The sequence below is a fragment of the Erithacus rubecula genome (genome assembly GCF_903797595.1).
Source record: "Erithacus rubecula genome assembly, chromosome: 17".
Classification (NCBI taxonomy): domain Eukaryota; kingdom Metazoa; phylum Chordata; class Aves; order Passeriformes; family Muscicapidae; genus Erithacus; species Erithacus rubecula.
In genome coordinates, this window is record NC_136669.1 from 3,052,033 (window position 1) to 3,074,425 (window position 22,393).

Sequence of the window (22,393 nt, forward strand, 5' to 3'; positions counted from 1 at the left end):
AGGCTTCTCTAAATCAGGGTATGAGGACCTGAGCTGCTGATTTTGGGAATACACACTTCAGTCCCCAGTGCTGGCCATGGAGCAGCTGTGTGTGTCCCTGGACTGAGCTCTGCAGTGGTTGTGAAAAATATCTTTATTTTCCTTACCCCAGCATCCAGGGGGCTGCTTTTCCCTAATAACTGAGAGCAGCCCCATAATGTTGGAAAAACTCATCCTACCTCAAATGTTTTTTAAATCTGTATGCTTTCTAACTCTATGCCTGCCTTTTAAATTTAGATTCCTTAAAGAAAGGCTACAAATATTGCTGTAGCATCTCACTAGTGTTTGCAGAGTGCAGGGGAAATACGGGCAAATGTTACAAAAAATGATCCTGCTTGTCTGGTCACATCATGTCCAAATCACAGTAGGCAGTGTTAGATATTGTGTATGTGCTGGATTATTTATTAAATGCTTCTCTGTACATCCACCTGGAGCTGGGTAGCAATAATAACAACAAGAACAAGAATAAAAGAATAAAAGTAAGAGTAAGAGTGAGAGTAAGAATAAGAATAAGAATAAGAAAATAAGAATAAGAATAAGAATAAGAATAAGAATAAGAATAAGAATAAGAATAAGAATAAGAATAAGAATAAGAATAAGAACAAGGACAAGGATAAGAGTAAGAGTAAGAATAAAAATAAGAATAGAATAAGAATAAGAATAAGAATAAGAATAAGAATAAGAATAAGAATAAGAATAAGAATAAGAATAAGAATAAGAATAAGAATAAGAATAAGAATAAGAATAAGAATAAAATAATAGCCTGTGAATCTGAGCTCTGACCAGGCTGAGAGCACACCCCATCTCCTCAGCCACATTCCCAGGGGACAGGAAGGGGACCAGTGGCTGTCACACCAAAAAGTGTGGGTGGGGAACACATCCTGACAAATGTGCTTACACTAATAGATTTTTTTTTTCCATTTGCTTTTCCCGTGGTGACAGTCAGTTACTTACTGGGCAGAGCTGGAAGCAATATTCTGAATTGCTGAAGGAAATTTTCCCAGTTGATCAAACTCTTATGTGTTTTGTGCTGATCAAAGATTCTCTTCATGTCTTATGCATTTGAAAGCACAAAAGAATGAATGAAAAAAGAGCTATTCTTCTGAGCTGGTAGACAATGAAATGATGATTGGTGAGATTATGCCTTGACTTTACTGTCAGCACAATGTCAGTAAAGGCAACAATATAGAGAAGGTGCATTTTGAGATATTAATACCACTAAAAGAAACAGAAAAGCCCCCAGAAAGAGGAAAATGTCTGGGTGTATTATTATTTTTATAGTTTAGTGGAGAATAAAATGAATTTTTCCTATTCTTGGATTGTATTATTTTTCCTGATTATTCATCCCTTCAAATCCTATCTGCTTGTGTAGGCAGGAGTGGTAACTCAGTGTTTTGCTCAGGTGAAAATCTGCTTTTTTATAGATATATATATATTTATATATGCAGACATCTAGTGCATGGGATGGCAGAAACCTTCCAGTGGTGCTGCTCCTAGCAAGGGACTGACTTTTCACAACCTTTTCACAAATGCCCTGACCCCTGCAGAGGAATTAGAGGTTGCTCTAATGGTTGGTTTTAATGGCAAAGCCTAAGAAAGGCTTTCAGGGCTCTGGGTGTTTGGAATTTTAATGAGTTAAAAATAAATTAATTGTGTTAAAGAAAGCTTGAAGTAAAGAAGGGGCTACTGAGCTGAGGAATCTGCAGTCTCAAGGCACTGAGGCTTCATTGCCAGGTTTTGGGGATGCTCTTTTGAGGAATGGGAGCCAGTTCTGCCCCCTGAGAAAGGCACTCTCATCCCCTGCAGCAGATGCCTCTGGGGTGCTTTTGCCTTGAGCATGGGATGAGGAGAAAGAGCAAGGCTGGAAAGCAGCAGGGGAGGAAGGAGAGCACACCAGGACAAGGGGGCTGCAGCTGTGGCATCCCAAAAGGACATTTGGAAGATAACATTGGAGCAGCCTCAGTCAAGAGTGGTTTAGCTCTAGCTGAACTCACCCTGGGGCCAGGGAATGGGCTGGGTGACCTCCTGAGCCTCCTTTTGCTGTTCCACTGGAAACAGAAAGCAAACCCACCTCAGTGCACTGCTTCCCTCTGGATTTTCCCTCCCTCTCCCCCCACCCCACTGTCCTTCTGTGCCAGGTAACAAGATATTTATATACACAAATGTGCTTCCAGAAGCTTATTGTTATTCTCTGCATAAGTTTATGGTTTATATTAAGCTGGCTGGTCCTTGAGCATGTGCTGTTGTCAAGCTCTGTCTGCTCAGGAGAGAAGCACTCAGGGGCTGGCATGCCAGAGCATGATCTGGGTATTTATCCTTTTGGCAGCTTGCTAATTATTTCTATTGCTATCACATCCCTCTGCAAATTTCTGTCTCTCTGCCACAGTAAATATTCCCTCTTTTTTTTTTGAGCTGCAGAGCTGCTGCTTGAACTGGAGAAGCCTGAATATCCTGCAGGGGCCCATATTGTCATTTGGTTGATAGCAGTGGAACGGGCCAAACATCCTTTCTATACCACTCAAATTGCATGTCTTTGCATCCCTGTGTTGGGCACTCATTTTCTGGCCCATGTTCTGCTCTTGTAAACAGCTCCTGTGGTCCCTGGGAGTGCTCTTTGTAGCACAATGCTTTGATAGAGCCAGAGCCATCAGCTGCCAAGGCTCCATAAGGAGTCAGAAATAGGCACCAGATATCTCTGCTACTGTAGATGCAGCAGCTTTAGCAGTACCATTTCTCTTCCTAAGGGCTTGCTAAACCATTAAAATGTATTATAAAATTAAATGGTGTTTTTTCCACCTGTTCTAACCAGTGCCAAGTGCATTGAAAACCCTCCCAGATGATACAGCTCTGCATGCAAAATCTCACTCCCCTCCTAAGGACTGCAGCTGCCTCAGAGACTCTTTTTTTTTTCCATGGGCTGCCTCCTTCACTTAGAATAATGAGCTTTAGATGATCACAGGGCACTCTAGATCCCCCTGCTGCACAATCCAATTTGACATGAGTGCTGCATGGAGGGGAAGGAGGCAGATCTTGCAAGCAGGCACTGGACTTTGAGTCTGAGTTTTCCATTTGTATAAAGAAGTTCATCAGTGAGAGCTTGGGGGATTTCATGCCTGTCTGTGTTGGAGGAAATTCTCTCTGGAATTCATAGTGTTCTGTGCCTCAGGGGTGTGCTGGATCAAGGGGCTGCTTGTGGAGCTTCCAAAAGAAAAAAAATCCCATGTCTGCTCCAGGCCATAAAATCTTGCATTAACTATCCTTTTAGTCTTATATTAGCTATATTTTATCATTTAGGTAGCAATGTATGACCTGTTGAAACTGCAACTGGCCTTCAGGACAGGCATTTAAACCCCTGAAGTGCTCCTCAGGAAGAGAGCAAAGCTGCTTTCCAGAGGAGAAGAATAGCTCCTCTAGCTGTGGGTAGACCCAGTTAATCTCCTGTTATCTGTCCTGATAGCCAAATTATGCTCTTATCAGTGTTAGTCCTGTCCCTGCCAGTGCAAGTACAAAGCCTCACTGGTTTCTATCTCCTGGTGATTTTGCTGCTGCCCAATTCCCCTGGCAGGGTCAGGCAGGGGCTCTGTCTGCAAAACAGCCTGACCCAAGCAAACCTGCTGCAGCAAAGCTCCTTGTTGTGCTGCCTAATCATGCTAATCCCAGTGGCTGATTGCCCTGATTATGTGTCAGAGCACAGGGGTAACCTATTTAGCAGGAGCTGTTTTCCAAGCAGCAGCACATCCTCTCCTGGCTGCGGGATGTGGGTCTGACACGAGGAGGGTCTCAGGGATGTCTCTGAGTGCAGCATGTGTCTGTCAGGATAACACTTAGCTCACACTGGGCTCTCTGCCCTATTTTCTGGTTTCTGGCTGCTGTACAGATAATAGAACCCCTCCAGAGCAGAGGAAGTCTGGCACTGAGCAGGATTCTTTCTAGTAATGCACAGCCCTTGGTGGGTGTTAATCCTGGTAGTTTAGGCAGGTGGATGTTAGTGGTCCTGGAAACTAAATATAGATTTGCAGGGTGAAAGTTGAGTTTTTATAATGCTGTTTTCTGAAATACCAGAGAGTCTGAAGAGCCTACAGTCGCCCTGTGGTGATTTGGTTCATGAACAGCAAAAAGAAAACTCCTGAGAAGTTCCTAATGTTGAGGCTGGGAGACCAAGTAATTGAAAAAAAAAAAAAATAAACCAAACAAAAAACAAACAAACAAACAAACAAAAAATCAGAACAAAAAGAAAAACAAATCCCAAACCAAACATTTACGGAAACATTGAAGAGAAACTTGAGACTTTACAATTATTTCTGAGCACAAATCACTGTGTTGATTTATCCAAATACTACTGAACACCCAGCCAGGTCCCAACCATAGCTAGAATGGAGCTGACTCACCAGATTTACTCATGACTGTTCATTTATCAGAGCAGCTTTCTCTGTTTGTAAGCATGACTCACTTTTATAGCCACCAGATCAGATCACAGTTGCATCTTGTCTTGTGTCAACACAAACATATCCCTGTCCTGTTTAAAATCATTCTCTCCTTCCTATTTTTTTTTTTTTTTCTGAGTTGTGCCACGGTGGGAAAATCTTCCTGGGCTTTGATTTCCCCTCAGTTCTTATTTCTCCCCTACACGTGTTGCTGTGCTGATTTGTCTTTTCCTCATGCTATAATTGGGCTGGTGCCACTGTGTAATTTTTAACTGTGTGCAGTATCAACAGACCTCCATCTGTCTCTCCTCCAGAGCTTCCCAGCCTCCTGTTATAAATATCTGCCAAATCCTTCTCCAAAGAGAGGATCACCAGATTCCAACTGTTTGCAAAATAAGAGCTGCTGCCAGAAATCCTCTCCCACTGTCTGCAACCTGTGCAGAACCTGTCCCTGCTCACTGTGGGCTGGCACTGGTGGCACTGAGCAGCTCATTGTCCCTCAGAATGTGGGTGCTGCAGAGGGCTCAGCATGTTGGGCTCTTTGCTCATTTTATGTGTCATTTTATTAGACAATAACTTTCGATAACCATCAGGTGATAAAACCAAATTTGTAGGTAATGGTGGGTTATTTTCCCTTTAAAAATGCAATTCTGATTAAAATACGCTGTTTTAGTTCCAGTGTTGTTTTAAAAGATGTTTTACTTGACCTGGAGGGGTCTGGGAGTTTATTCCAGAGTCACTTAAGGGCTGAAGATCAGATACCATGATCTAAAGCTGGAGTAATTGGCTGGACTTGCTGAGAGCAGTTTGATCTTCCACCTCTCTATATTTTTACATCAGAATAGATCATTAGAAGAATTAGCAATGAACAGACTTGATTAGATTGTGCACAGTTAAAAAAAGGGCAATTTTTAACATGGATAAAATTATGTATCATAATTGATGCATACTTGGATAAAGTAAAAATTCTAGATTATTATTTAGTTGCCCTTTGACACTTAAAGCCATTCTCATATCAGTCTGTTAATGGCACTGGTTCAGAGCTTAGGCTACAATCCACATGTATTAGTGTTTGCTGGTGGTAGAGCAGCTCATTCTGTCTGGGGAATTCCCAAGGAAACTCTTCAGGTACTGCTGCAAACATCAAATTTAAAATAAATACCTTCTTGAATAAAAATCTGTCCAGTTAATGTCAGATCCAAGGCACCCAGTTTCTGTTGTATCCATGGAAGGTTGGAGTTGAGTCAGCACAAAGGATATTTCAGGGTTATTTTAGGAGAGGTTTTCATGTTTGGATCTGCTATGTCTGAGTTCTGGAGAGGTCTGCAGAGGAATATAAAAAATGTAAAGCATTTTGGGGGGTTGGCAAATCCTCCTTCCAGTCTGCTTTCTGAATATTTTCAAGAGGCAGAGAAGTGGGTACCATGTGCTAGATATGGGCATGGACCAGGTGAAAAGTGGCTGGAGAGTGGTTTTGTAGAGAGAAGCTTTAGCCTTCCTATCAAAATCAGGTTTTTTATTGGTTCTTAAGCTGAAGAAACAACAAATTCTGCAACCTGTCTCAGGCACAGTCTTGTTGATGTTCTTTGAAACATGACAAGTGTTGTGGCCATCAAACTGCAATGATCCTGTTCCTTCTGAAATGAGAAAAAAAATGCCACTTCTGGCTCTAAGTAATACAGAGGGACAGGCATGTTCTATTCAGGAGCTGCATGGCTGCCAAAGATGAAAGAAAAATGTTATCACTTTTGGAAATTTCATAATTACAGCTAATGATGATTTAATGAAATGACATTGTTTTCACTGCTATTGCTAATGAAATGTTTGAGAGTGATAAAACAGATCTTGTTAAATAGAGTGAGGGGTTTGAGTGGAACAGCTTTGTGACAGCACACTGCCTGCACAAGTCTTGAATTCCTATTTTTTTGTTAGAGTGGTTTTTAAAAAGAGGATAAAATGAAGGCTGCATGGCAAATATTGCACAAATGAGGTATTTAAAGGTCTTCCATTAAACAAACAACACTGAACTCCTGAGCAGCATGCTGATGCCTGAGCACTGCTCCTTAGGAATGCTGAACCTTCATTAAAACACTTCCCTTGTTTTCCTTTGCAGACAAACCAGAGAACAAGAAACCCCACCTGACTTTTTTTACTTCTCAGACTATGAGAGGCATAATGCAGAAATAGCAGCATTTCATCTGGACAGGCAAGTAGAATGGATTTGCATTAAAAGAAAAGGGGAAGTGTTGTGATAAGTTGCTGCACTTGGCCATTCCTGTAACTGAATTGCTTTTTAAAAGGGGAAAGTGGAGCAAATGCCATGAATAAATGAAATGGCAGATGATGAAAGAATAAGTTAATAATTAGGAAATGAAGCTTACCCTGGGAATGAGAAACCTGGCAATAAGTAATTCTCAAAAAGAAGGGGAAGTTATATTGAAGAGAAGCTGAGAAATTAATTTCCCTTGTGATTTTGAAGTCCATGTGGAGAGGACCCATCTCCCAGGGGATGTGTCAGGCTGGTGTGATGGGAATCTGGCTCAGCCCAATTACTGCAGGGCACAGAGATCCAAACCAGCTGTGGGCAGTGGTGTGAGCATTCAGAGAGCAGGAGCTGGGGAGCTCTGGTTCCACAGCAAAGAGCTGGGACTGTCCCACATCAGGGCACATTTAGGACACAGTTTATTGCCAAGGAGAGGGCAGGGGTGGTTATCTCATGTTCCTGTTGCTGAAAATATCCCCCTTCTAAAATTAGTGCAGGGAATGCTGGATACCCCAAGCCTGCTGCCTGCCCAGATTAGGGGTTAATTACTAATTAGTGATTAACAGTATGTCTGGAATGAATGGCATTTCAATTTTCATGCTGGGAAAGGCCAAGAAACATCCTTCCAAAAGTGCAAAGCTTTGGGGCTACAAAATATTTGGGGGGTTTGTGTGGCATTTCTGCCTTCTGGGTTTTCCAGTAAGAGCCAATCCTGATCAGATCCTTCAAGGATCTTCTCCATTTTATTGCTGTTGACCTTGGTGTCCATCCCTTCTGCTTGGTGTTTTACATTGCTGTTTTAAGCAGATGGTGCTGTAGAAAAAAACATCAGTGGAGTTCCTATGGGGGCTGTGTTAAATATCCACACACTAAGCAGGAAAAGAAATTTCTACCCAGTGTAGACAATCTGAACAGAGTGTTTAAAAAAATCCTGCCTATGGGGAGACTTTGTAGGGGGTCTTTGCTCTTTTCCTGTATTAATATCTGTGCTTCATAGGGAGGTTTTTATGATCTAGGAGGGTGGGGGAGTTTGGGGTAAGGAGAGGCTTTTCTCTCAGCCTTTGCCCGTGGGAAGATTTTTGGTCTCAGGGATGTTGTTTGGGTTGGTATAAGGGTATTAAAACAGAGAGGAGCAGAAGGAAATAAATCAAGCACATACTAAGGCTGTCAGAAAAAAAGAATTACATGGTGTTTATGGAAGAAAGAGGCTGAAATCCCATTCCCCAAGTCACTTAAAAAACTGGTGAGCAAAATGCATGTCATAACAATCATGAAGTAGCACGAAGCAAAAAAATAAATTTTTGCTGTCTCTGGTTTTTGGAATTGTACATATCTTCATTTTTATCATGGAACAATGATAACACTTTTCTTGTGTTTTCTTGTGTTTTACCCCAAACTACACAGTCAATGCAGAGCTCACCATATCCACCACATATTTTGTAACACATCACACGAGGAATTATCCACTTTAAAGTTGACGGGCTTTACACTCCTTAAACACCACAGATAAATGTGCCTTCAGAGTGTAATGAAGCTTCCTAAAACCCCTAACCCTCATTCCCTTTTAATCCCTGGCACAAACTGTGTGTCTTTCCCCCTGCAGGATCCTGGATTTCCGGCGTGTGCCCCCGGTTGCAGGCAGGCTGGTGAACATGACCAGGGAAATTCGGGATGTCACTCGTGACAAGAAGCTCTGGAGAACATTCTTCATCTCACCAGGTACTCCTCTCCATTCTCTCTATCCCTGCTCAACACACACTTAAGGAAATAATGTGCAGATTGCTTAATTGCTCAGGTGTTTCTAATAAAACTGTCTTCTTAGAGCTTTGAATAAAAATAAATGTGGAGACATGGCTCACAAAGAAGACTTTATTGTTTTGAGTTGAGTGCCTTTTCCCCTTGACAAATTATCTGCAGAGAGAGGCTTTTATGTTCTCCAAAGCAATGTATTCAACAAATGTTTTATGTAGAACAATTTCTAAGGTGATTTTTTTCTGGTGCTCTCAGTTTATCCAAAAACCTTATTACCCAGCCTATTAGTTATTCAGGGGTTTTTTTCCCCCCCACTGGAATGTGATCTGTCACTTCTGTTGGTCAGATGCATTTCTGGGTTTGACTGAAGGACCAAATCTAATTTCTCAGAGCTACTCAGATTTTATTACAACTGGAGTTTGGATTAAAAAAAACAAACAAACAGGAAATAGATGTAATATATCCTTCTTCCAGCTCAAATTATCTGTTGGGCTAGAGTGACCTGAATTGTTTCCTGTCCTCTCTCTTGCTTTGAGGGCTGACCCAGAAGCTGGCACCACTCTGTCTTACTCTTTTTTCACAACATTTTGTGCACCTAGTCAAGGATGGAGCTCCACAGGGTGGGAATTCTACAAGCACAGGATAAAACCCCATCCTGCTCACCAGAATATACAACTGGAATAGGGAAAAATGGGCAAAAGGTGGGAAAAAGTGACAGCATCTGTTTAACCTTTGGGATGCTGAGATGGAGAAATTAAGGCTCTGAGTTAAGGCACAGAAATGATGTTTGGGTTTGTTTTTCCATGTGGAATTTACAGGTTCAATTTAAAGCACAGTGCCATGTTCCAGTAGCTTGACTCCTGTTGTTTCAGCTGTGTCAAGTGAGCTTTGCTGAGCTGACTTGTGTAAGAGGCAATCTGGAGCAGAAACCTCTGGAGATCTCTCCCCTGCTCTGTGTGGGATTGGCCAGAAGCTGTTTATCCCAGATCCCTCAAGTCAAGATCCAAAGACTTAATTACAGTTTTCCCCTAATGGAACTGTAATTTATTGCTGTTAGCTGTAAACCACAGCCCAGTGGTTGCTGAGATTTTGCTCTTAAAATGTTTATCACACTTTTCTGATCCCAATAAAATCATTATTATGAGTGTTATTTATAGCTTCATACTTATATTCAGCTCTGCAGGACACAGTTGAGCAGACAGTTATTTATTCCAGGAACTTCACTTGTAAAATAAGTTACATAATTTCAGAAGATTTCATTTTACCCAGTATTATGAGCACTCCTATTTTACATGCACAGTTATGGTGACAATACTTGTTCACCAAACCTGGTGGACACACATTTCTACATTTGCCTTAGCTGCTTTCCCTCCCTCTTTGCCTCTCTATTTTTTTTTTTCATGGTTTTTGTAGGTAAACATGCACAAAAAATGGAAAAAAAAAAAAATCTATGTGCACAAGGTGCTTTGGCTCACTTTAAACATAAATCAGTTTATTCCTAGTTTGGCAAGTAAGATGTGGATTAGTAGGTTTGCTTGATTTTTAGTCTTCCTAGGTTATATTTCAAGATTTAAGGGTGAACTTGAATCATTTCTGAGAATTACAAAACTGTTCTGAAGCACTGAGCAGCTCACAGCAGCCAGAGCAAGGCAATGCAGAATTACAGCTGCCAATTCAGATAAGGATCTTTATCTTGCCATTATGAAATTCCAGACATCCAAGCATAATCCCTTATTCAAATTTATTTAGAGGTCTCAGATAAATTCAATTAAAATATTTGATTAACAATGAATCAGGCTTTTCTGGAGAATAAAATGCTCAAGCAATTAATTTTTCTTTCCATTTTACATTTCCTGAATCAATATACTTTGGTTAAATCATGTTGGTTGCTTGTCAGAGTTCTTCCCTACAGATCCCCAGTTTAATTAGTCAGATTCTCATTAACATATGCCCAACCTCTGTCTTGTATTTCAAGCTGACCTTAAAAGGCAGACATTAATTAATGCTTAATGAAAAAAAAATAACAAAGATCCTAAATTAAGCTTTTAGAAACAACTTCCACAAGCCCAGCAGGCAGCAAATTGAGGGCAGAGAAGGAGAAAAAGGAGATGCTGGGGTGAGACTCATGGTCTGGGGTGAGGATGAGGAGGGAACAGGAGCCTGGGGAAGGCTCAGGGCACATGAGGACAGCTGAGCCAGGTGGTTTGGAGGGAGAAATTTTGAGGAGGAATTGAGGTGTGACCTCTTGCACATGCAGAAACCAGGCTGAGCCTGCAGAGGACCCTCTGGGAATCCCTTTCAGATTTCCCTGTCACTGCATCTCCATCCCCAGAGGTGCTCAGGGACAATTAATGGTCATGGGGACACCTGGTGCCTGCTGCAAAATATCCCTCTCCATGCACCCTTACAGCTCTTCAAGCTAAACCAGCACTAAGTGAAATTAGTTTTATAGGAAATGTTCCTCTCAGGCTGGGAGATTGTGGTTTGCACCCCCAGAGGGTGATTATTAATGATTAATTAATCACAGGATCATGGAATAAGCTGAGCTGGAAGGGGCCCATCAGGCTCATCCAGTCCAGCTCCTGGCTCTGCACAGACACCCCAAAAATTGGCAGGAACATTGTCTGTGTTATCTCCCAGACTAGTGTGGCAGAAATCTCACTGCATTTCCACTCCCTTGTCCCATCAGGTGTGGAAATCAGGGAGCCACATCAGCTCCAGAGCACAGGCAGCATCCCTGCTCCATGGAAAAGTGACAAAGAGAGCAGGCAGGTCAGTGGATGCATTAGGCTCCACTCAGAGAGAAAGCAGATTGCAGAAAAGTGCACTTTCAGGCAGTTTGGACTTAAACATGAGAAATGGAATTAGGTCAGTAATTATTTAAATTAATTTTATGTCCTTTGCAGCACGGCAGGCTGCAGTAGCCCTGCTACTCTTACAAATGAATGGTAATTTGCTGGGAAAAAAGAGACATATTAATGATGTCAGCCTTCATTTTGGAAGTAATTGAGGCAGCAGCTTAAAGAAATCAATGTTACACAGCTAGTAAGCACTATGTTTTTGTTCATATTAACCAATTCCAAGGGATTATGGATTTTTTTTCCTCTCAGCATACAATAGCAGTTCTGAATTACCTATTATTTTGAGCAGGTAAATGAAAGGCCTTTTCATGCATTGCTGTAGTAAATATTCAGGATTCTTTCCAGTACTCCAATTGCACAGGCTTGCTAAATGTCCTCTATTAACAGTCATGCAAAGCTGAATAAAAGAATTGCTCCACCAAGCAATTTGCTTTAAGGTATACCCCTTGTTCCTTTTCTTCCTGGGAAGAATAATTGTTCAGCTATCAGGAGGATGCACAGAGAATGTGCAGATGAGTACACAGACACTCTGGTTCTTAATTGTTGTAATTGGGGTTTCAATCCATGATTTTTGCCTGTATTTCATTACAAATCACATCCATTTCTCCTGAGAACAGAAATCAGACCCTGCAGCATGGGGTTCTTCTTCACTTTCTGATGCTTTGGGGAGTCAATTTTGGTTTGTAATGAGGAAGGTTTTTGCATGTTGGACATTCCAGCATGTATGAACATCCCTCCCTGCCTGGGCTGCCATTCCTGCCACTCTGCAGGAGCACAAATTCCTGGCTGGAGCTCCTTTTGCAGGTGTAAACACCTTTATCTGCTGAGAGGAACATGGATTAATGAGAGGAGAAGGACTTTGCTCCAGTAGGGAGCTCATCTCCCCTTTCTCTCCTGTTTTTCTTTGGAGAGCCAAACCCTGCTCTCAGGATTGTCACAAACCTCTGGGCTTGTGTCTCTAGCTAGAACTTCACCCTCAGCCTGCTGTGCAGAATGTGGGTCACCTACTTAGGTTTCAAAGAGCTTTGCTACAGCACCTTGAAGTCTTAAATGAGAACTGTGGTTTTCTATATTTGGTGCCTCTTTTTTTTTTTTTTTTTTCTGCATTTTTAAGAAACCTTAAAAATGAATGTTTCCCCAGGTAATTCAGGCTGCTTCATCTTGCTGCCAGTATGTAAGGAGTAGGGCAGACATAATAAGATGTCTATTCTGCATCAATCAAGGCAGTTAATTTCTTTAGCAGCAGCTTGAGATCCAGCATCCTTTCACCTCCACTGTCCCAGAAATTGGACAGGAGCTGTGGGTACCACAGGTCTGAGCCCATGGGTGGGGGAATAACTGCTGGAAAAAAAGAATTTGTCATTGAAAGTAACTTCTCACTGAGAAATATACTTGTGGTTTTACTGCAAGTTCACTGTCTTAATGACAGGACACATCTTGCCATTGCTCAGGGCACTGGATGCTGCAGTGATGGGGCTGCTGGAGGATCAATATCTGGAAGATCCTGCAGGGAGGAGTGGGATGAGAGGCTGGCATGGTGCAGGCTCTCTGCACAGCCCTGCAGCAGCAAACACCAGCCCTGCCAGAGCCCCCAGCTCCCCTCAAGATGTACCTGGGTACCAGTGTGTGATTTCTGCCAAGTGATCAGCCCCAGTTGACAACACAGAGCAGGGTTTCATTGTTCCCCAAGCTGAATACAGAAGCAAACTATTAAACAGAGTATTTATCTTCCCACTGAGCAAAATGCTGTGTTTAATACAGCTCCTTTTTCTTGAAAGGTCAGATTTCCATAGTGAGCAGCAGAGGCTGTGCTGGCGTGGGGGGCGTTTGCTGGGCCTTTTGCTCTTTACAAAACTGATTCAGCAGGAGATAAACAAGCACTGGCTTCCTGCTGCCAGGTGGAAGTCAGGTCATAGAAACCCTAGAAAGATAAGTTATCTCAGGCAGCCAAGATAAATCTGCATGGTTCCCTCCCTCCACAGAAGAGGGAGTGATGCTGAGACAGCTGAATGGAAGCCCAGGCCCCACTGCAGCTCCAAATCAGTGGAAACACAATTTTTAAGAGAGGATATTCTTCTTGGTAAAACACTTAAATTGCAAATTCAGAAGTACAGATATATTGAGTGATCCCTTCCTTCCTTTTGCAATTTCTGTTCTTCCTTTTCCCTTCCCTGAAGTACTCCACTTCTCATTGAGTAATTGCCAACAAGCTTTTTGGCCACAGAGTAAATATTTCTGGACTTAGCCAGGATATATTTAACTGCTATGATCCAACCCTGTGAATATAAATATCCAGTTTGGGCTAGTTGTTCCTGGACATGGATGGATGGGTGAGTCAGTCACAGCAGAGTGATGTAAAAAGGCTGCCTTAGAGTAATCACAACTTCATGGACAAATCAAGAGGAAAAGCTGGGACACCAGTGGGAAGTTGGGACAGATTGTCAGGTAGCAGCACATCAGCCTTGTAGAGGTTATTTGGTATAATTCCATATATACCATATATAATACCATATATTCCATATATTCCATATATAATGGTTTAACAGCCAGCCCCAGATAATGCAGCTAATTAATCAAAATCACAGGATCTTTTTGCTGTTCCATGCTCCCCTACTTCTCCTTCCTCAACTGCTGCTCCTTGCTCTGTTCCTCCCTCCCTCCTGTCCCCTGACTCACCATCTCCCCTGGGCCCTGCTGGGTGCAGGTTTGGGCTGGGGGATGTCCCAGGGATGTGCAGGGCTGTGTGCTGCACCACTGACCTTCCTGGGGCAGGCAGAAAATCACCTCCCACTGCTCCCAGCCCTCCCTGCCTCATTTCCACTGAGCCTGCCCAGAGGGAGGGGAGCTCAGAAAAACAATATTTGAATTTAGAGCCCTTGTGGGGAATTAGGAAGCAATGTGACTTCTCAGCTTCATGCATTACCATGAGGAAAGGGCACATCCCTCCTGTAATGACATTTTGTGTGCAGGAAGCAATGTCACAAGAGTTGTAGCACTCTGGCAAGAGCAGCTCCTGCTCACAGTCCAGCCTTGGTGGCTTTGGGGACGAGCTGGGTGTTCTTGTAAAGAAGTGGGTGTTCCTGTTGCTACAGAAATATGTGGTGGCAGTTCTGAGGAGGTTTTAAGTCCAAAACCTGCTGCAGTTTCTTTTTCTGTGGTTGTTGGAGTAACGTGAGGTGTGGATTTGTGTTTGAGATGAGTGCTGGCAGTCCCTGCTGTTTCCACCTACCACACACACCCCCTCTTGATGGTAAAGAATTCTCCTTGCAAAACCTGCCAGCTCTTCTGATACCAGCAAGGAAATGAATGAAATGTTCTCTGTTCTTAAAGAAACAAGCCAAGATTTTGAGAAGTGACTTAATTTTGGGCACATGCCACTTGTTGAGCTGTGAGATTTGGGGTTCCAGCCTGAGATAGCAAATAGCTCCCAAGGAATGTGTCAGTCTGGGAAAACAAAAAGAGAAAGGACAGGATTTTTAAAAAAAAAATAGGTTTGGGGAATATAAATAGACTGGAAATAGTCACAGAACTTAGCACAGGGCGTGATCCCAGGCACTGAAATTTTTTTCTAGTCCTTCTAGTGGTTTCAGTAGAGGAAAACTATGTGTGGTAACAGGGGTTTGGATTTATTTCTGCTCCTACACACATCAGTGCTTTTATGAATTCTCAATACTAATTTAAGAGTAGGCTTTAAAACTCTTTTCCTTTCTTTGCCAGCCAACAACATCTGCTTCTATGGGGAATGCTCCTACTACTGCTCAACAGAGCATGCCCTGTGTGGGAAACCAGATCAGATTGAAGGGTCCCTGGCTGCTTTCCTGCCTGACTTGTCACTAGCCAAGAGGAAAACCTGGAGAAACCCCTGGAGGCGTTCCTACCACAAGAGAAAGAAAGCAGAGTGAGTAGTGGTGAGCAGAGCTGCACAGGGTGACAGGGGCATGAATAATCCAAGCCCTGGGGAGGGACAGGGATGTGCCAGCAGCTCCAGTTTATGGTGCTGGGCACAAAAGGACCTTCAGTGGCACAGTTCCTCATGGGACAGATGCAACAGGAGCAAGTTCTATTAGAGAAAGAAAGATTCACTGCTCTCAGCAGCCCTCAACAGCTCTCAGGTGTTTGCACCATTGACTGATGTGCAGCTGGTCTCCTCAATCCCACTGCCCACATGGTTTTCAGTCTTGTGATTTTCTTCCTTTTTCATCAGTCACAATCTTCCTTGCTTGCCTGCATTGCTGGAATTTGCTGCCTCTACCTGACCCTGCCCTCAATGGAACATGATACAAGTAGATTGTTCCAAAATAACATTTTTTTTTGTCATTTTCAGTAAGCTTTGTATGTCAAATAAAATATCAAAATATTGCCTTTTCCAGATGGGAAGTTGATCCAGATTATTGTGAAGAGGTTAAACAAACACCCCCATATGACAGTGGGACCAGAATTCTGGATATAATGGATATGACAGTTTTTGATTTCCTAATGGGTATGTTTCATCTCTTTCAAAAATTAAATGCAACATTTAATTAGAATAAGAACCATTTCTTTCTGCACTGCCCTGCATAGCTCAGCAGTTTGCTAAAGCGTGGCTGAAGCTGCATTTACTGTATGTGCTGTTCTAGATGATTATGAGAAAATGCAGATTTACATGGTTATGTATTCACATCAGTGCAGATTAAAGGAACAAAGATGTTCAGAAATGCAGAGTGGTGATGAATGCAGGTCAGGCCAGTCTCCTTCACAACAGTGAAGGGCTTCACAGTTTGTTTTAGTGAGTGCTTTACCCCTGGAATGTGCTCCTGGATGCACATTACCAGTGCTTTGTTTTCATCCTGCAGGAGTGTTTTCTGCTGCTTCTCTATAAAATGTCAGGGTGGGGAGGAAGAGGCATTGCTTTAGCACAAAGGCAGCTGTGGATTGTATCAGGAATTTTTCTGTTTATGTAACCTGATCTCAATGAAATCATTATTTACAGCCAGGTAATAGTGACACATTCCAAGCCTAATTCTCATTCTCATATCAAACCTTTCCTGCTGCAGTGAATACACCTCTAAATTGCTGGAGAGGGATTTCCTTGGTGCACCTTTTCCTTGAAAAGCTGCCAGAAACTTATCAACCCTTCCAGTATCACACACTTTGGGGTATCCACAGTAGGAGCAATAATCTCCACAGGTTCACTGCTTTCCCTGCTCTACCCAACCACTGTTTTTGGGGAGCACTGGGCTTTGCATTGCCCTGACCTGCAGGCTCAAGCCAGAGTGAGAATGGTCTTTTTTCTTCTCTTTGTTCCATAGGTAACATGGATCGACACCACTACGAAACCTTTGAGAAGTTTGGAAATGAAACTTTTATTATCCACTTAGATAATGGAAGAGGGTAAATACCTTTAATAATCTTTCTAGGATTAAAAGAAAAAAATCAGGTTTTTAAACAGCCTTTGTTACATTCTTGCTCTTATCTTTAAATAGGTTTGGAAAATATTCCCATGATGAACTTTCCATATTGGTGCCTTTAAACCAGTGCTGCAGGTATGTTTTTCCTCTGGAGGTTTTTCCTGGTTTGTACCAGAACTGAAAATGTTAAAGTGAATCTTTCATTGCACACTGTGGAGAGCAGGAGATGGTGTGATCCTGCCCAGCTAGCCCTGAGCATTGGCACTGCCAAATTGCCATATTAAATGCATATTAAATTGGCACTGTCACATTAAATGCTCTGCTGGGATCAGGATCTTGCAGGCCATGAGCTGTTGGGAGAGAAGGTCTGAGACAAAACACACATCCCATGGAAGTGACAAAATCCCAGCTTGTTCCCATGCTTAGCAGCTTTCCTTGGTGCCCTTGGGCAGGGTTTTCAGAGGGGACAGTGGCATTTGGAGCTCTGCAGGGTGAGCCTGAGCTGCTGTCACACATCCCTGCTCAGTGCCCTGTGTGTCACTGTCCTTGTCACTGTGACACTGCCCCCTGAATTCTGCACCAGCTCCACTTGGGGTGGGAGGGGTCCCTGCACTGCCCCAAATATCTGCTGCAAAACCTCTGCACCTCTGGGACCCCCCCCCAAAGGATCAGTGGCCAGGTGACAGTGCCAGCTGCTCATTAGGACTGGGCAGTGCCTGCTTCTCATCATTTCAGACCACAGAATGAGGCTCTTTCACTGCTGCTCTAATGCTGGCTGCAAGCCTTTTAGCACTGTTCAGATCAGCATTGTCAGGAAAATTAATCCACAAACACCAGAGGTTTATGGCCAAAGAGGAGATAGAGGAGTCCTTTTTGCTTTATTCTAATAAAGGGAGAGGCCATGGGGCATTCCCCTGGGATCTCTCCAATTTTTGGAGGATGCAGCCTCCTTTTATCCTAATTTCCCTCTCTCTTTCCCCACTGGCTGAGGTACTTGAGAGGCACAGACTTCCCAAACACCTGATACCTGAAATTTCCTTTCTAATGTATAACCCTCTATTTTAACGTTTAATTCTTACAGAATTTGTGTTTTTTCCCCATTGCTTGTTTCATCTTCCAATATCCAATTCCATTTACCAGCAAACCTCCAGTTTGTTTGTAAAGGCAAACCTCTTTTCCCATTCATCAATCAGTGGAATCCACCCCATTGTTCCTTTTATCTCACATTATCTACCAGCAGATCCACACCTTGTTTGTAAAGACAAATCCAACATTCCTCCCAGCATGGAAATAACTGATTTGCATTTTTGCTTTCTCTTAGAATCAGGAAATCAACCTATCTGCGATTACAGCTGCTAGCCAAGGAGGAATACAAACTCAGCCTCCTGATGAAAGAATCTCTGCTGAAAGATAAAATAGCCCCAATCCTCTACCAGCCTCACTTGGAGGCCATGGACAGGCGGCTGAGGATTGTGCTCAAGGCTGTCAGTGACTGCATAGAGAAGGATGGCTATGACAATGTGGTTGAAAATGACTTTAACACGGGTGCTGACACTGTCACCACCGAGAGGTAGTGAAAAGGCAAGATGTGTTTTCACTGGGAAGATTCAAAGGAGGAAAAGAAGCAGAACGGCAACAAAACAAACAAAAAAAGTCTTGCAAAAGACTGTGTATGCTACTTGGTGAATTCAGTGAATTCAGAAATGAGATATAATTGTTCCCAAAGTAGGTAAAAGTGTAGACTCTGCAAAGGATTAGTTCATTATGAATAAGTCTAATGTGATGCTTTTCATTAGTTCCTGGAGAGAGATTATGAAAAGATTCAGAAAATGCTCAATCACTGACAGACAACAGTCTGATAGCAAAACACCTCCTTGTCCTTTTTGTATAGAAAGGAGGCCTTTACTTAATATTTTGTATTTATATATGGTATATCTATGAAACCCCAGACCTACCTTCCAAATTTAACTAAGAGGGACAGCATAGTTTTGTGACTCACACTTTATTTGTGGTGACAGCCCACTTAGTATTTTGTGTTAACCCTTTAAGTGCTCTAATCCACTGTATCTTATTTAAATTGAATGCTTATTTTCCCCCCAGCTATTCAGCATTTAAAGGGTTAAGGCATTATGAACTTTTAAAGGCAAAAAAAAAAAAAAAATTATAATAATAATAATAATGATAATAAATACAGGGGTTACCAGAAGGGAATTTCACTAATTGTGCTTTGACAGGAATACTTGAATGTTGGTTTTACAAAGTGATGTAAAATGACAAGTTGTACTATTTGTCCATAAAGAGGTGGCAGCTCTTATCTTTCTAGACTATCATAGCTGAGCTGCTACTTTTCAATTTTGCTTTTGATAGTTTTGTGTAAATATATACATATATGGGTAAAAAAAGCTGCTTTCAGCAGCTCTAGGCTTACTTTTGCAGCATTTTTGTGGAATTGTTTGCAACGTGGTAAAAGTGCAATAAAGATATGCAAAAGGTGTAGCCACCTTGTCTAAGTGCATTCATTCACCAGCCAGGTGTCCCAGGAGTGGTTGTTTGAATTGTCATTCCATTTTATATCAGCAGCAAATGGAGCTGGAGCAGGGAGTTGGTGATTGATACACCCAGCAATGCCACTGAGGGCCAGGGTGTTGAAAAAAATTAATCTTTCCTATGAAAGAATTGTTCTGTTATTTCAGCATCTCTTCCTCTTGCAATTACAGCTGTAGAAACAAGTGTAGAGCAACACCTCTCAAAGATTATTGACACCCCAGAGGGTTTAGAAACACCAGTGCCTCTGACTTGGGCTGCAAAAACCTGGAGAATCTCAGCCTAAATTAGCTGGGAACGTGGTATTCTTATCCAAATAGCCCTGAATCATGCTCAGCTGCATTCATTTAAGGTTTGTGGAGAATTTCAGCCCAAAAGCAAAGCTATAAATTGAACAAGTGGCTGTGTTTGACTTGTGAAAACATGGTGTGGTACAGCAGGAGTCCCTCATCACTCCTCTGGGTGAGGAGAGAATTTATTATGACAATGTTCATCTCAACTGTAATTCAAAGCTGGCATTCATTTCATTTGATGTCTTTTTTTCCCAGGGATTCATAACCATCTACTTTAAAAGCCAGGTAGACTGAAATGTAGGCATTTCAGCATATTAAAATTATGAATGAAAGAAAAAGCTGCTATATGGGCTTGATACATTATCACTAAAAAAACACATCTTTTGTATTTTATTGCCCATTCCCATGGCTCTCACATGCATGGCATACAAAGACAACAGAATATCTCAAATTGTAGTTGTGCACGAACTTGGAAAATTTCTGGTTTATTCCATGGGGGTTTTTTTCACCTTTGAAGACCCACCTATGATGACAAGGATTCCTCTGCAACACAGCACAGGAACTGCAGTGCTTTCTCCCCATTAGCCAAATAAAAATTTAAAAAAAAGGGATTATAAAAAGGTGGAATGGGTCAGGAGTTGCTGGCAGGGTGATCAAGCTGAAGGTCTGGTGCTTTCAGGGATTTGAGCTTTCTGTTGTGGATCTGGTTCTGAATTTCTATAAGCATAGTTAGTAGTGTTTTCATAGATTAAGAGCTGTTTATTGTGGAATAAGTAGTGTTTGTATAGGCTGTGAAGAACTAAAGGTTGTTAATCCCAGCCACATGTAAAGAGTTCTGGGGGCCTCCAGTTTCCTTCTTTGATGCTTCCCCTTGTAAGTTCTGTGCTGCAGCTTTCTACACTTAAAAAATTCTCATTTCCAGTCTAAGTTAGGCACACAGAAAAGCTGAAGGGGAAGCTTTTCTTTGGCATGGGACAATCACTTACCTTGGAAGGATGGAGAACTGCCCCAGATGCTGGAGAGGTTTCCTGCCTTTGGTGCCTCTGGTGAGAAACTAGGGGGAATGCAAATCCAAACTCAGTGCAGGGTGTTCAGATGGATGGCAAGGGCTGATCCAGACCCCAGCTGTGGCCAGGGTAGCTGAGGACACAGCTGGGGTGGAGGATATTGCAGGGGTGGAAGGGATGATTAGCTGAACAGGCTCTGGAGTCACTTCTCAGTATCTACCAGGAAGCTCTGGTGTGTTTGCATTCCCACTGCCAGGCAGCTGGAGCTTTGAGTCATGCTCATTTTCTAGGTGTTTTGGGAAGGGAAGAGAATTACTGCCTTGTTCTGCTATTCCTTTTTTTTTATGTGGGCAGGGGTGAGTGGGAACGAGAGACAGGAAACTGGAGCCAGGGAGTGAATTTGTGCCTCTGCCTTTCAGTTTTTGGGGTAACACAGCCCTGAGCATGGCTCTGTACAGCTCAGGGAGGGGCAAACCTCCATTTTTGGGGTGTATTTGCATTGCCCCAAGACACAGCAGGCATCAACTCCTTCTGGAAACCTTGCCTTTAGGAAAAGGATGTTGCCTTTTCTGTCCTTGTGTGTTTGGTCAGTAATCCAGGAACTGAGGAGGATTAGTGGTGTAACATCTCTTTAGGAGCCCTACTTATTTACCAGATAAAAATATTCACTCTAGGAAGATAAATGAATGTCAGGATTCAATTGGTTTGTCTCTGAATCTCAAAAGTGGGTGTAGCAGCAGGGCCCAGACAATTAACAAACTAAAAAAATCTGCAGTAGCCTGTCAGGGGCATAATGCGTTCAGAACAATAAATACAGTATGCACAATAAATAACAAATAAAAATAGATAATATATTTCTAAAAACCACCTAATTACAGCAGTGTCTGACAGTGCAGAGCTGCTTACCCTATTCTCCTGAGCAATTCCAAAGAGAGCCTCATTTGTTTTTGTGGTTTTTCTGCTATTTAAGCATGAAAGGGAGATTGCAGGCAAAAAGCTGCCATTGTTTGAAGCAGGTATCACTGTTGTGATCAGCAGAGCCCGTGGTGTGTGCACAAGCTGGGAGCCTGAAGCAGTTGCAGTGTGAGCAGCAGCAAGATGTGTAGGAGGAGGGAAACTGGGATTTCAGCCTGGCTGCTGCCCTTGGGCACTGAACTGAAAATGAACTTGTCTGAAGTGGGTGTGACAGGGAGGAGCATCCAGAGGCTGCTCTGGCTCCATCCAGTGGGGCTGTGGTGGTGCAGGTCCAAGGGACACTGCCACCCCCTGCAGCAGTGCCACTGTCCCCATCCTGCCCCTGGCCCCACAGTGACCCCAGCCTGAACGTGCACACACCAGAGCACTGATAATCTGCATTTTTGGCAATTTGATAATTTGAGGGATCGAACTTTTCTTCTAGCACCACTAAGTTCATTTCCCAGAAATTATTCCACCTGTCAGTTGTTTCTACAGAGCTTCTTGCCCGTGGTTGTTTATTTGGGGCTCAGTACATAGAAATAATTGTGCACAAGGAAAATTAGTTTGAAACTAAATAGAGTGTTGGAGGAAATTTTGAGTTGTGGGATGAGTTTTCACATGGAATTTCAAGTTACTACCGGTTGGGAGCTGGTGGATTTCTTGAGAATAATATTTTTATGCTAAAAGTCTTCATAGGTAGCCTTCAGCCATAACTCTGTCTGACCAGATCAAACTCAATTATCTGCTCCCTTCTACATTTGCATGTAGAAGTAAAGAAAAGTACCACTTCAATGCTTTTGGGGGCTGGCTAGGAAAAAAAATTAAAAGCAATTCAATTTGGTGGGTCAAAAGACTTGAGAATTGAG

At 42.5% G+C, this 22,393-nt stretch overlaps 1 protein-coding gene across 1 annotated transcript in view; it reads left to right on the forward strand.

Moving 5' to 3' along the window:
• The window catches only part of FAM20C (FAM20C golgi associated secretory pathway kinase), a 52,127-nt gene extending 32,905 nt beyond the window's left edge, over nt 1-19,222 (forward strand). Inside the window, exons 5-11 of the mRNA XM_079320684.1 lie at nt 6,577-6,669; nt 8,330-8,445; nt 15,057-15,237; nt 15,710-15,819; nt 16,628-16,709; nt 16,802-16,861; nt 18,048-19,222. Coding sequence (XP_079176810.1) covers nt 6,577-6,669; nt 8,330-8,445; nt 15,057-15,237; nt 15,710-15,819; nt 16,628-16,709; nt 16,802-16,861; nt 18,048-18,300 — 895 coding nt within the window. The 3' untranslated portion in view covers nt 18,301-19,222. The remainder of the gene's footprint in view (nt 1-6,576; nt 6,670-8,329; nt 8,446-15,056; nt 15,238-15,709; nt 15,820-16,627; nt 16,710-16,801; nt 16,862-18,047) is intronic.
• Nucleotides 19,223-22,393: the final 3,171 nt, after the last annotated feature.